At 27.7% G+C, this 14,986-nt stretch overlaps 1 protein-coding gene across 8 annotated transcripts in view; it reads right to left on the minus strand.

Annotated features, from left to right (window-relative positions):
- The window catches only part of LOC107439518 (axotactin), a 95,089-nt gene that overhangs the window by 23,572 nt on the left and 56,531 nt on the right, over positions 1-14,986 (minus strand). For all 8 annotated transcript variants that reach the window (XM_071179535.1, XM_043053322.2, XM_043053321.2 and 5 more), the window contains exons 9-19: positions 11,960-12,264; positions 10,308-10,456; positions 10,076-10,188; positions 8,457-8,687; positions 7,732-7,910; positions 6,559-6,701; positions 5,707-5,990; positions 3,531-3,704; positions 2,256-2,478; positions 1,947-2,051; positions 1,001-1,143 (exon numbers count right to left, since the gene is read on the minus strand). In XM_071179535.1, the coding sequence (XP_071035636.1) occupies positions 1,001-1,143; positions 1,947-2,051; positions 2,256-2,478; positions 3,531-3,704; positions 5,707-5,990; positions 6,559-6,701; positions 7,732-7,910; positions 8,457-8,687; positions 10,076-10,188; positions 10,308-10,456; positions 11,960-12,264 (2,049 nt within the window). The remainder of the gene's footprint in view (positions 1-1,000; positions 1,144-1,946; positions 2,052-2,255; positions 2,479-3,530; positions 3,705-5,706; positions 5,991-6,558; positions 6,702-7,731; positions 7,911-8,456; positions 8,688-10,075; positions 10,189-10,307; positions 10,457-11,959; positions 12,265-14,986) is intronic.

The following is a 14,986-nucleotide window of genomic DNA, read 5'->3' on the forward strand; positions in this document are numbered from 1 at the left end:
ATTTTAAACTCTCGTGAATACGAATAGCTTCATAGGGTTTTAAAAGAGAGTAAATACAAATCGCGCTATTAGATTTTTAAATCTCTTAAATAAGAATCGCAATGTACGATATTTAAATCAAGTGAATAAGAATTGCAACGAGCAAATTTTAAGTCAGGTAAATATGAACATTGATGTTTGATAATAAAATCGTGATTTTAAAAACACGTAAATATGAATAGCAATATCGGATTTTTAAATCTCGCAAATAAGAATCTCAATGTACGGTATTTAAATCGCGTGAATAAGAATCGCAATGCGCAACTTTTAAGTAAGGTAAACACAAAAATCTATGTTTGATATTAAAATCGCATGAATAAGAATCAAGATATTAGCAGATTCTGGGCTAGGGATTTCTAAAAGGCTAGTTTGTATTGTTTTTGCTTAGCCATAATAAATAAAAATTTACAAGATTAATTGAAAAAGTAAATAAATATTTTCACTGCAAATCCACAGCTATTTTTTTAATTATTATTTCGTTTGCTTTCGAGCCAGCAAACAGGAAGCAGCAACGTCTGAATTACGAAAATATGAGCCATCTTTTGGACGGGCAAAAATAAGGAAAATCTTTTCTGAGCATATAAGCGGAAAAAATAGCTAAAATAAGTAAAAATGCGAAAGGGTTGTCAGCTACGCAGATTGAATTTTCTGTTCATCTTTGAAAATCAGAAATATAGTTTTTTTATTTCAACGACTGAATTTCCAGAAAAAGCTGAATATTTATTAAAAAAAAAAAAACTTTAAGAGAATCGGAGTTTTTGATAAAAAGGCTGAAATTCGACAGACAAAAGCAAAAAAATCTCATCCCTGCTTACATCTCCAGCTTATTTCTGTTGCCAAATAGGCAACAATAAAGTCTGTACAACAGTACAAGGTTTAGTAATAATAGAGGAGAAAACAACAAAATAACATTATATAAAACCTTATCATGCGTAATCAAATCAAAATAACATATACATACTTGTCTCACAATTTTTTCCAGAATGGGCAAATGGATTAACACAATCACACATATAAGACCCCCAATATTCAACACAAGTAGCTCCATTTTGGCAAGGGCTAGAAGCACAGGATGGTTGACAGCCATGAACAATTGCCGATTCACTAAAAGAAGTAATTTTTTTCTAGATAAAATAGGTTTTTAAAACAGCACAAAATAAAAAAGCAAACAATAAGCAAAACAAAATTAAATATACAATTACAAAATATTGATAGAAGAAACAGCCTTACCTTAGAACCTAAAATTTAATAATTTCCTTAAAGTAACTCTTTGGTATGCATAGAATAAAATTTTTCTCTGTGTTAGAAGATTAGAGAACTTTTTCTTTTAGAATAAAACCTTCAAATTAGAATTGGAAAGAAAAAAACTTCAGAAATATATGAAGGTTTTTATTTTCCTCAACTGACACAAAATTTGTAGCAAATGCTTATTCTCTAACATTCTAGAGAAAGACATAAGATTTTTTTCATCACTCAAGTCTAATTATAAGCTCAATGTAAGGTGAAAGAAAGGGAAACTGACCAGAAAGAAAAAAAAAATTTACCGATAAAAACTTTTTTTTTCCTAATGCATCATATTTTGTTTTAAATTAAAATTTGTGGGTTTATGACAGTATATTGTGTATTTTGTGCACATATTATTTTTAACATACAAAACACTATAATTTCTTTTTTTCTAATAAAAAGTATTTTTCCAGTTATTTTAAAACATTTATATATTAAACTTTTAGTCTACATTTGCTGTACTACTAAAAAAAATTAAAACATTACCTAATTAAAAAAAACTTTTTCCTAAAACTTAGTCGATGTAGATAACTTTATTGTTATCTAAATTGTTAGCATGAAATTGTTATAATAAAGTGTTAGAAAGAAATTAGTAATTGTTAGTATGAAATGCATTTACTAACCTTCTAGTCATATGCTTATACAGATCGACTACAACATCATTAATTACTAATCCTCTAAAGCACCCAATAAATCCTTCTTTTATTGAAGAATCACCAGAAACAGCTCTAAAACAAAATGTGAATATAGTACATAGATATAAATATACAGCTTTAAATTCAATATCAAAATAGAATTCGTACTTAAAATAAGATTTAAAAATGTAACACAGCTTGTTTCTGTAATTATAACCAAATTAAAAATTTTGTAATTATAACCAAATTATTCAAAATTTAGTATTATATTTAAAAGAACAAAATATTAATACTTACTCTAAGACACCTCCCACATAGAGTGGACCTTCAAAAGGACCTACACCATGTGATTCACCATAATCAACCATGACAGAATCTAAATTGACAGTAAAACGCATATGATAAGTATCGTGATCCACCCAAACTTGCTGCCATTCCCCAGAATTCAGTTTTCTTCTCGAAGTAACTCTCACACTGCGAGGACGATTGTTTAGTGTGAACTCAAATGATAATTCATAATCTAAAATATAAATACATAATTCTTTTTAGAACATATTGGCTTAAAATGTTCATGTTTTACATGTATATGTACAAAAGCTTTAAATCCAAAAATACCGATAACTAGGTTGTGGATAACAGTTTACTTTGCTTTCTATGTATATTATTAAGTCAAAAATATGTCAGAAAAAATAAATAACATATTGAATTGTAGAATTTGCACCTTTTAAACAATGTTAAAGATTAAAGAAATAAATGTAGTTTTTGCAATGAACAACTAAAAAACACATTATTGTTACATAACTAGATACAAAATTACTAAACATTTTTTGGCATTTACACCCTGTGCATTTTATTATTTTTAATAGTTTTATAATATTCTGAAAAATACGTTATTCCTCTAAGGTTCATTTTTAAAAGAAATTTTAAAATTTTCTTTTAAAAATGAACCTTGTAATGTTTACCCTAATTTGAGAAATGCTTCAAAATAAATGCCATACATTAAGTTTATTAAATCATTTAAATAATTTTGAAAACAATATTAGAAAAAGTGGCCACTGCCATATATTCTATAACTAGCCACTAGCAAAATTTCCTAATTTTGCCCTATACCTCTTAATGTTAATTTTACTTTTTCATATTTTGCAATATCACGAGAACTTTCAAAAGTAACCAAAAAAAACTTTGTCGTTATAAAATTAGTTCATCCTAAGATAATTCCATTAAAAAAATTATTTTTACAAATAATTTATTTTTTTATTAAATAATATTTGAAAAAAGGTCAATTGTAAGGTATATGAATTTTGGCATGATTTTAAACAATGTATTTTTTAAATGGCAAAATACAAAATTTGAGCGCAATTGATCAAATGGTTCCTAAGTTATTGAATGTGAACTAAGTTATCAAATATGAACTTAATATGAAAATCATATAAATTTAAATTTTCAGAATGTTTCCAAGTTTATAGCACAGATTTTCAAAATTTTGGCAATATAAATGCAATATTCCCTAACTTCCAGACTATTCCAGGATTATTCTGATAAGTGGGAGCATTGCAGGAAATTAATAATTACCATTTATTAAAAGTACTCTCAAATAACCATGACTATGATGAATAGAAGATTGATATATTAAGACAGCTTGACTATTGGATGTCCTAAAACTGAAAGCAATATCTCCTCTACGCCATCCAGGCACCTCAATGAATGAATTCCACGTTTTGAAGGTAATAACATACTCTTGAGTATCTGAAAACAAACCAAATTTTATTTTTAAAGAAGATGGAAGAGTAAAATGGATACATATAAACATGGCATCAAAAATTTACAATAACATTATGAATTACGATCTTTTATAAATTGAATCATAACTTGTCTGATCAGTTTCTTCATTTCGCTGAATAGCAGGTGTGTCTTCGGCATTCGCTTTGGAAACATAAAGAAAAGGTTTCATAGTGCTTATGTATATAAGAGATAAAAGATAAAATTGTTGGCTTTCTTAAATTCTCACAGATACGTTTATATCTGTTTGAAGTACTTAGCTACTTATCTTACAATTTTTGTTAAGGCAGAAAGCATAAAAAATGTTCTGAAAATGTATTTGCCCACTACTCAACTAGCTGCTGTAAGCCATCTACTATTAGAACCCTTCAATAAAATCTATGCTGTCTCTTCTGTTATTTCCTCTTTTTCTGTTATTTTCCTATTTAAAGTCTTACCTATTCACAGCACTGTTCTTTAGAAATTAATACACATCTTTGGCGAACTCATCAAAGTTTATTTCTAATGCATTCAGAAAAACTTTAAACGCATTATTTGTCGCATGCAAATATCAAGTGACAGTGGCAATAACGTGTTTTGTTTTGATCTATTTCATCAGAAAACTTTTTCATCATACTTTTGTTAAAATTTGGATTATCCATTGAAAGACATATTACTATATTTAATGGAATCTTAATGATAGAACATCTTAAAGTTATTGAATAGATAAAACATCCAAAAGTTCATTTAAAATAATGTCAGCTGTAGCATGACCTAAAAATACACTTTTCAAATAGTATTTACGTGTTACCAAATTAAACTCACTTAACTAGTATCTGGCATATACATTTAGTTACTGCTTGTTCTGTACATTAGCACTTTCATCAAATGCTAATGTTATTTTAGCTGCTTTATCAATATCCTTTATCAAAAGAATTTCAAACTGTTTTGAAATACCCTGGTTCAGTACATAAGCAGTTTTCTTTTCTTTAAGTTGTATTGCCAACGCTATGGAGGAATCTGGAAATATTACTCTGAATAAATCGACTGCATCACTACAAGATTTAAAAGAAATATTTTTCTCAGCTACATGTCAACACCATACAGTTTCTGCTTTCAAAATTTGATTTTGCTGGCTAAGAAGAGTAGTATCACCACTATTTTTATTTCGCACCCAATTATTATTATTATTAGGAATTTTAGGGGTTGCACATATTTTTAGGAATTCGAGGTGAAATGCAACCCCTGTATCAAACATGGAATTAGAAAAAAGATTAAAAGTTTGCAACATGTGAACTCTAAGCAAAAAGTGAAGCTCAAGAGCTCGCAATTTTTTCCAGTCAATGAATTTTTTATAAGATATAGCTTCCATCCTAACAGTACCACTGTAATATGCATTGCAAAAAAAAAGGGAAAACAAACACAAAAGTGCATTCTTAAACTTAACAGAACTCAGCATAGCATACAGTTGAACATTAATATAACAAACAGATATAAACTAGGGGGAAAAAACCAATATTAATGTTTGGTTTCAAATTTTAGTAATAAGCTTGTTAAAGAGATGAAAGAAAAACTTACATTCTTATACTTAGAGAAAAATGAGAAAAAATTTTTATTGTGTCTATATTTTTTAATTGACTAAAAACACAAAAGTGCATTCTTAAAAGTAACAGAACTCAGCATAGCATATAGTTGAAAATTAATATAACAAACAGATATAAATTAGAGAAAAAAAACTACTATTAATGTTTGGTTTGTAAGAAGCTTGGTAAGAAATGAAAGAAAAACTTACATTCTTATACTTAGAGAAGAATAAAAAAAAATTTTTTTATTGTTTTATATTTTTTAATTGACTTTTAACAACAATTAAAAAAAATTATATGTACAAGTTAGTAGTGAATTCATTGAACAATAGACTATTTTTAATTACATATAAAGTTTCAATGAAAAATACATTCTGTAATGATGCTTTTTTCTTTAATTTACCCACCTGTTTCCACACATTCCAATGGACCAAGAGTAAGACGGCCTTCAGCCGAAGCATCCAAATTATCTGGCTGTAATATATAGATTTTAGTGATTCCTAAATGTGTTGGACTAGTATAATCCCCATCATCAACTCTCCAGCGAGCATCAGCAATATCACAATTACACAAAAAAGAAGAATTAGCACAACTATGATTTTCTGCACATTTGCAGCCCTCAGACTGACTGCCAATACTAGTAATATATCTCTTACTGCCAGATGACTCCATCCACGTATATGTCCGAAGCCTGTTTTAAGAGAAATGAAAACTTTTCAGAATCATTTTTAAATAACAGACATCAATAAAATAATGAGTCTGTCCAGTGCAAATTTATCACTGTTTAGAGGTACCTTCACAAAATCACCCATAAAATTGTACTTTCATAAACGTAGTTTTAAGAAATTAACGATGCCTTTACAATAATTATTTAAAAAAAATTCCCTCCTTCTTATTCTTCGTCTTTTATCATTAAAATTTAATTAATAAAAATATTTAAAGATTAAAGTTATCTACTTCATTTATGAACAGATTGTTGTATAATTGAAATGTATTGCTCAGCATTAACTTAAGGGATAAAACTACAAAATTCAGTTAATAAACATTTTTAGATTTAATTCATATATTTTCCTTTTAATGTCTCTCCGATTGATAAATAATTTTTGTTAACTATTTTGATTATGTTAAGGTAATAGCTAAATCATGGTTAGATTAGATTTCAGAAAATAAATAAATAAATGGTATTTCAAAATATTGATTAAAGAAGCCTTTAACATACAAAAAAATTTAAAACAGAAAGCGTAAGATAAATTAATTACCCAAGAGGAGTCTTGAAACATTCGTATTTCATGTACTGAGAGCAAACCTTTGAATGTCTAACGAGTGACTGAAGCATTTCAGGTGTGAACTCTCTATATGCAACTTCTACTGTAAACGATTTCATTCCTTTCTTCCTAACAACCTAAATAAGTAAAATAAATTAGATTTACAGTTTTCCCTTTAGAATAAAAAATTTTTAAAAAGGATAAAAAAATATTATGAACTATAAAACATCCAAATGCCTAGTCAACAAAATTTTTTGTTTAATAAAAAAGCAAAATTATTGCATTTATAAACAATTGCAATTTAATTATTAAGTGATATTTTGTATTCTACATTCTGATAATTTAGTAGCAGATTCCTTTTTCAAAAAAACTTTATATTATATTATACTTATTATATATTATACTTTACATTATATTATACTTATTTATTTAATTTGATAACAGATATATAATTTTAATTAATGTTACTTCATTATTAAATAAGCTCAACAGATAAAAAAATTAGTCACCCCTAGAGAAATCACGAAAAAAATCATTTAATATTGTGCACTTTAATCTCTGGTCTGAAAACACTGATTCAAAATTTAGCTAGGAAGAGAGCCCACAAGCTTTAAGTTGGCACATCACATCCAGTTTAAGCCAATGTAGAAATCGTGCAAAACCAACAATTTGCACGATCTATCAAATCACCCAAATCCTCCAAAATTGCAGAGACACTCATTTTTGCATTTCACATGCTATTCTTACATGTTTGATCGATTTTTCTATAGGATTCAAGACAGTAGATTTTGTAGGTCAATCCAGGTGTAGTAGCATGTGTGAGTATTTATAAAATCAATCACATATTCTTTCAGCACAATGAAAGTTGCTGTCATCTTATTGCAAAAAATTGGGGTAATCAGCAACATATTCATCTTGAAAATGTTAACTCAAGGAATGTTATCCAGAATGTTAAAACATTTCTCTGTGGTTACCTTAGTGAACAAACACAATCAATAATAAAAAAAATGAGAGTTACACAGTATTAAATAAATTATGCTTATTGTGATTTTTATAAGGGTGATTGTCTGGTGAGCTAATTCTAACATTAATAAGTGAACTTATGAAATGAATACAAATATAGAAGAGAAGGTAACATAATTGAAATGTTAAATAATTGTTGTTCACCATTTCTGGAGGCATATTGTTTTCCACCCTTGTAATAATTTGACCTCCAGTATCACTACCCATATCACAGTATACATGAGCTGAAGGAAGAGGGCCGTTACGATCAATGTCAATGGTGTACACTCCTTTTTTTCGATATCCCACAAGATATAATTCTTCACAAGTGCGTTTATACAATGCTGAAAAGAAAAATCCGTTCAAAAATACAAATCATTAACTAAGTATAAATCTACACCTTAAAAATGAGTAAACACATAGGAAAGTAAGGTTAAGGTAATAATAAGTTTTTGCTCTTTTCAGTAAATGTTCCAATCAAATCATACAAACAAATATTTATTTATTATAAATTTATTATAATTTATTTATTATAAATTTATTTATTATAAATTTATTTATTATAAATTTATTTATTATAAATTTATTATTTAATAGAACCTTTTTTTTCTAAACTATTTTTTCTGAAAAAAATATTACTCAGATTAAAAACATTTATTTAACATAAAAGGAATTTACCAAATAAAAATAATAAAATTATTTTTATTATTTTTGAAAAAAAGAATGATTACCTGCTTATACTAGCCATTTATATTCAATGAAAGCACACAAAAAATAAAGAAAACAATTATTAATATTACATATACATTTTATCAATACAAGATAAACACAACAAAAAGGGAATAAATCTAAAAAAATAACTAAAAACAAAGTTTAAGTATAAAACTCACAAAAATGACATGTCCGCCCAGTATATCCAGTTTTTTCACAATCACAATATGTTTCTCCTTTTTCAACATAGCATGTACCTCCATGTTCACAAGCATATGGATTATTGCACAGGTTAACTAGAAGGCAACTATCTAACGAAACCTTTCCAGACACTTGATTTGTATCAACAACTGTTCTCGGATCAATCCAATCACCAGCAACATATATATCTCTCATGCACCCAATAAACCCTAAAGTGGATTTAATATGAAAATTTATATCTTTAAATGCATCAATTCTTGTCTGAAACATTTCTCTTTTTTTAAAGTAAGATTTAATGAAGGGTAAGTTTTGCACAAATTTACCTACAGTCTTCATGATCAAAAAGTTAACAAATCCTTTAAAACTAGGCATTTGGTTACTATACTAATACATTACTAAACTAGTTAACCATACTAAACTAAACACAAGTGGCATTAGTGGCGAAAAGAGTAACAAGGCTACCGGGCTAGTATATCAGATTTATTTTCAGTCAAAAGGTCATAGCTTACTCAATCTGAAAGTTTTGAAGAGTGGTATTTTTTTAGGAGGTTATTTCTTTATAGACTAATGTTTTCCTGACTTTTTCAATATTTAGAATATGCACTAAAGAACAAAATAATCTCATAAAGAAATAATTGGATGTTTAAACAAAAAAAACTAGCCAAATTGGGTAAAAATACCCAAAAGATAGCATCTCTATGATTAAATTTGATTTTTTTTTCAGTTGAATTCATAATTAACAGTCTGATTAAAATATAAAACTTCTAAAAATAATATGAATTGCAATATCGAGAGTAAACTTGAATTCCAATCTCAAAAATAAAATTTTTGGGAACATCAGGCCTATTGACACCCGTAACATATATTGCCTTGTAATCACAGCACCAGCAAAGGGATTTGCCAGATTTTTAAAAAATTTCTTACAGTTTTAGTGTTTACACATGGCCAACCATCCATGACTAATATGACAATTCTCATGCAAAAAGTTATAGCTATCTTAATAGTAAGATAATACAAAAATTGTAAAGAAAACTAACATTTTTTGCAATAAAAAAAAAACTGATGCAGATATTTTATAATTCTTTTATTGATTAGAAATAATGCAACATCTTTCCTTTCAATAAAATGTGCCAAAATTGTATTTCTCTCATAGGTATAATTAAAATTTATCAAAAAGTGGTCAAAATTTAAAACTGCCAACTGCATTTTACTATATCCATGAAAAAACGCAAGAATTTAGAAAAATAGACATGAATTACAAACATGAAGACTCTATCAGTATTGCATTCATATATTATGCAGTTCTAATTTGCAAATTTAGAAAATATAACCTCTGAGCAGCAAAACTTTTTCAAAGTCTCTTTATAAAAAAACTTTAAAATCTCAACAAAAAAAAATTTTTTTTAAAAAATAGATCCCTTTTATACAATAGGGAAGAAACTAACTGAATAATTAAATTACATATTTCATTAAGAGCAAGTCTATTTATTTTGCAGTAAAAAAAAGCATAAAAACGAAACATAATCAAAGTATTATAAATCAAAATATTTTCCTCTCATATTAAGTGAATTAAATGATAATAAAATAAAACACAGACCTCTCTCGGCATCTTGTACACTTGTGGTTAAAATCATTTGACCCATAAATTCTAATGGATGAGTAAAAACACCTTTTGAACTATGGTGGTAATCTACTGCCAATTTAACTTCTCTAGAAATGGAAAATAAAATAAAAAAAATATTAACACAACGACAGTTGTATTTAAAACAAAGAAATAACTAACTTATTTAAAGAAAATTCGAGACCTTCTAAAAAATAAAATGTCTCACCCAGCATCGTAAACAACACCAACGTGATGCCAGTCATCATCAGCAAGATTTTTTCCAGAAATCTTATCATTTAATGTCCAAGACATATTAGGATCCTCCTTTGGAGATTCACTGATAACAAACAATGCTGTTCCTTGGTGTAATAATAGCTGATAATTAAAGATTAATGTCAATTAATAAAAATTAACAAGCAAAACACATGCAAACATAATAATTAAAATCAACCTATTTTTGATAAAATACAATTATTTAAAACTAAAATATTTTTCTGGTACATCCTTTATAATTTGCTCTAGTCATTTCTTCGGAAAAAAAATAGAATTGATAACACTAAAATATTAGTAGTGTTTTTTTGTATCAAATAACTTATATAAAAATATCAACTAAATAATATCAAATAACTAATATAAAAATAGCGTGCCGTCGGAAGAAATGAAAATGAGACTTTGAAAGAAATTGAATATAGGGTTTAATGCGACAGTCTCTAAAAAAATTTAAAATGCAAAGAAACTTTCGTTTAATTATGAAATTGGAGGATTGCACCATCTTTAAATTTCATTATTTTATAAACACGTATTCAATTAAAGTTTTTTTTAAATGAATTAAAATTAGATTTTGGTTGCTCAATTGTGAACAAAACACACACTAAACTGACTATGAATCACACGTCCTAATACTTTTAATGTAAAAAGATAAAGAGGGAGACAATTATAATCATTTAGCAATATATATTTTAACATTTAAATGGAATAAGTACCAAGAGTAAAATTACTATATTTTATTAAAAATGTGCAATTAAGTATCATTCAAAAGTTCGCAATATTAAAATAATAGTAAGAGACAATAATGTATTATTAATTTTAAGTGAATCTAGCATTCAGACACCAGTATTACGGAAAGGGAATAATTTTGTGTAAGTTAAGAGGTAAATATGTTGTCTGGTGTCTTTCAAGACAGATTTTTTTAATTGTCTTTTCTCAACTGAGTTTTAACAAACATGTAGAACATATCCCATCTGGTTTCCAAAAAGCAGAAGAAAAAAATACATTTTTTGTTGTATTCAAACAAAATAATAAGATCTCTGAAATATAATTTTAAGTAATAATGAATGAAAAAAAAATCTGAAATAATTAGTTATTTATGATAATTATCAATTAAGATTTAAAAGTGAGAAATTCAAAAAATGAAAACAATCATTCCTACTTTTAAGCTGCTTGAGTAAAACTAATTTAAAATCATTTAAGACTCTTTTTTTTCCAATGTAGCAGGATAAGTTTTTGTTTCTACTTATGATTTAAGTAGAAACAAAAACTTATCCTGCTACTGACTTTTAAAGAAAAATTTGAGAAAAAAAACTTCTTTTTTACTCTTCCAATCAAATGTCAAACAATACTGATTTTATTTTTAAAGAAACGTGTCATCAAACACAGATTCCATGAAATTTAAAAATAATAACTATCCGTTTTACATATCACAAATTGACTGTCTGTCTTACGCATACTACTCTTACTAACATTAAATCTGTAGATAAGTACTTAAATCTTAAATGGTCTTTTTTTTTACTTGCAACAATTAAAAATCAAAATCTAAAAGGCATGCTGTATACATGAAAGAAACAAAAAAGCAATTCACCTAAGAAACTTACATCTTACCTCCCAGACACCAATGCCAATTTCTGTTTTAATTTCACCTGAAGCCAGGACACAGTCACTTTGTAAAGTTTTGAATTCTAATGAAAGTTCTAATTTCTGATTATTTGGCATGACCAGCACTAATTTGGATTCAGGCAGAGGGAATGTAACAGGTATCACATTAGTGGATTCACAACCATACTCAACAGCAAATATACTGTTATAACGTGCCGTACTATCTCCGCTATGCAAAGCATACAGAACATTCTTATCATTAAAATAGATACTCCGTAGACATCCGATGAATTTTTCAGTTGATTTCAAACCTGCAATAAAATTATTCATTAAGAAAATAGGAGCTTAAAGAACATAAATGTCTATCAGAAAACAATATTTTGTTGTCTACAATTGTCTACAATAGTGAAACTATTGTAGTCTTTACTTCTTTTCGTAGTTTGTACTATAGTGTGCTATGTTTTAAAAATGTAGAGCAGTGAACAGTACCATACAAAAAAACAGCAGTTTGCAGCGATTCCTGGCAACTACTTTTAACATTAGTTTTAAAAATTAAAAAAAAAAACACAGTTTTAACGCAACTAATTTTTAGAATAACCAATATTTAAACAAGCATTTCTGAAAAATAAATAGTCAAGCACTTTGCTCACACTCTCACATGCGAATGCATACTCATGAAACATTGAGGCTATTTCAAAGGAAAGGAACGTATTTTCGATAAACCTTCTTCTTCTTCTTCCTTATCCCCAAAATTAGCAGGGCTAAACTATGTCCATGAAATTCATCACCCGGAGGAAGTCGGCCACCATAAGTGTGTTATTAAGAATGTCCCTTTTGTCCAGACCTAGACAGTCCAGTATATGTTGGGGGGAAGCCTGCATGTTGTGGCACCTGGGGCAGTTAGGGTAGATTTTAATACTACCCTCAAAAGAAAGGGACTTAAGGTGGCCGCTGATAAGCCTGGTAAGTGCAGTCTGGTCCTTGCAGTTGCACCGAATGTTGAGTGCACCTCCTGGACTGGTGCTCTGGTACCAGTGATGTTTGGGGGGTACGAGCCAGGAAGCGAGGTCTTCTTTTTTCTTTTTTGATGCCAGCTCCATGAATGATTGAAAATTATAACTTAATATTAAAGGGAGTTAGACGGCTTCGAAATTCGAACCCTACCCCGACATTTTTATTTACTTATTATACTTTTATTATCATTCCATTATGCGTTCTTTAAGAAAGAAAGATGCACATGAAAGATGCTCATGAAATTCGATAAACCTAATTTCTTAGAGGACATAAAAACTCATTTAACACTTAACAAAACTGCTAGTATTTGATGATTTCGCATTTCTTGGATTAAATATTCTTTGTCAAAAAGGCATAAAAAGTTTAAATGAACAAATTGGAAAAAAATATTTTGGAATAACAAACTGGCTCATGAAAACATGAATAAATATTTCATTATTCCTTTACATTTAATGTAAGTCAATTTTTTTTTATTCAAAACCATTTTGAACATAGGTGTAAATTAAGTTCTTAGGCAAAGCTTGTCTCCTTAAAGTAGTAAAGCAGTTACTACTATTGTAAAGTAATTTGTAGTCACTAGATTTAAAAAAAGTAGTTGTAGTTAACTACATTTGTAACAAAGAAGTTGTAATAAACTAAAAAAATAATGTAGTTTTTCCCACCACTGCTCCTTTTCTTATCTTATTCTTCTTGCAAGTCTTGAGGAAGAACACTTACTGAGTGCTAAAAAAATGTTGGCTTTTACTATTGTCAAAATTTTTAAAAGCAAATGAAGTTTTTATATTATCAAATATATGTCTTAGTGTTTCAGTTTATTAGGATTATTAATTTAAACAATATTTCAATACTAGTTTGAATTTAAAAGAAATGGCAGGCAAAAATTAGATGGGCGATTGTACTTAAAACTGAAAAAAAGTTAATGTCACAATTTTCTTGGAAATAGCACAACAAAAGTACACTTTATTTTAATTTTAAAATATCGTTAGCTCAATTAATATACAAACCAGCAATATATACTTCAAAATTTAAGAGAAACTTGACAAGAGTATATTTTAAACATACTACAGGGTGCGTAGCCAAATTATTCAACAAAAAATAAGCATCTTTTAACACTAAAAAAATATTTTTAAGCACTTTAAAAAAATATCATAATTAGGCAGGGTTGGAAAGTTTTTGACAATTGACAGTTTTAACTGTCATGTCAAAAAAACAAAACTTTTGGCATTGTTTTTGACAATTGTCAAAAATTATGAAATTTCGAACAATGTTAAACGGATGGCGTTTTCATACGCTATGGACTAACAATACGCCGAAATAGATTGGGGTTGAATTAATTACAAAAACTTTGAATAGAACAATTTGAACTGTGTCTTTTTGCATAATTCGAAGCAAAAATCAACATAGTAAGGGAAAAATCACATTTTGAAAAAGGGAAAATTAAGCACTTTTTAAAAACACCCAATGAAGAAGTACCTTTAAGGGCTTTTAAGAAACAAAAAATCGAAAATAAGCACCTTTAAGCACTTTGTAAAAACGCTATGCACCCTGTAATAAATATCCCATGAAACAAAAATAAGGCGAGAAAATGGAAATCAAAATGATAAATTAAATTGTTTTATGAAATTAAAATAAAAGTAATAGGAACAGAATTAAAAAAGTTATATTTTTTATGGCTTATGTGCAAAAGGAAGGAAAGAAATCCTCAAATGATTTAAATATTAGAAAAATTTAGCCATGATATTTTTTTCAGTAATTTTATTTAAAAACACAGTAAATTGCAGTGCATAAGTTGACATTTCATGCTCCTAAAAGTATATGAAATCAGGGGGTCCACTACTAATACGCTGGAAATAAAGTGGGCCACTCATTGATGGCGAAATATTGATGCATTATAAACATTGAGATACAATATGAATAACTCTTCCTCAATTTACAAAACTATTTTTAATATATTCAAATTACTATTTATTTTCTCATCATATTTCTTTTACACATAAGGTTTTTTTCTAAAACAATCTA

This window comes from Parasteatoda tepidariorum, chromosome 4 (genome assembly GCF_043381705.1).
Source record: "Parasteatoda tepidariorum isolate YZ-2023 chromosome 4, CAS_Ptep_4.0, whole genome shotgun sequence".
Lineage (NCBI taxonomy): Eukaryota > Metazoa > Arthropoda > Arachnida > Araneae > Theridiidae > Parasteatoda > Parasteatoda tepidariorum.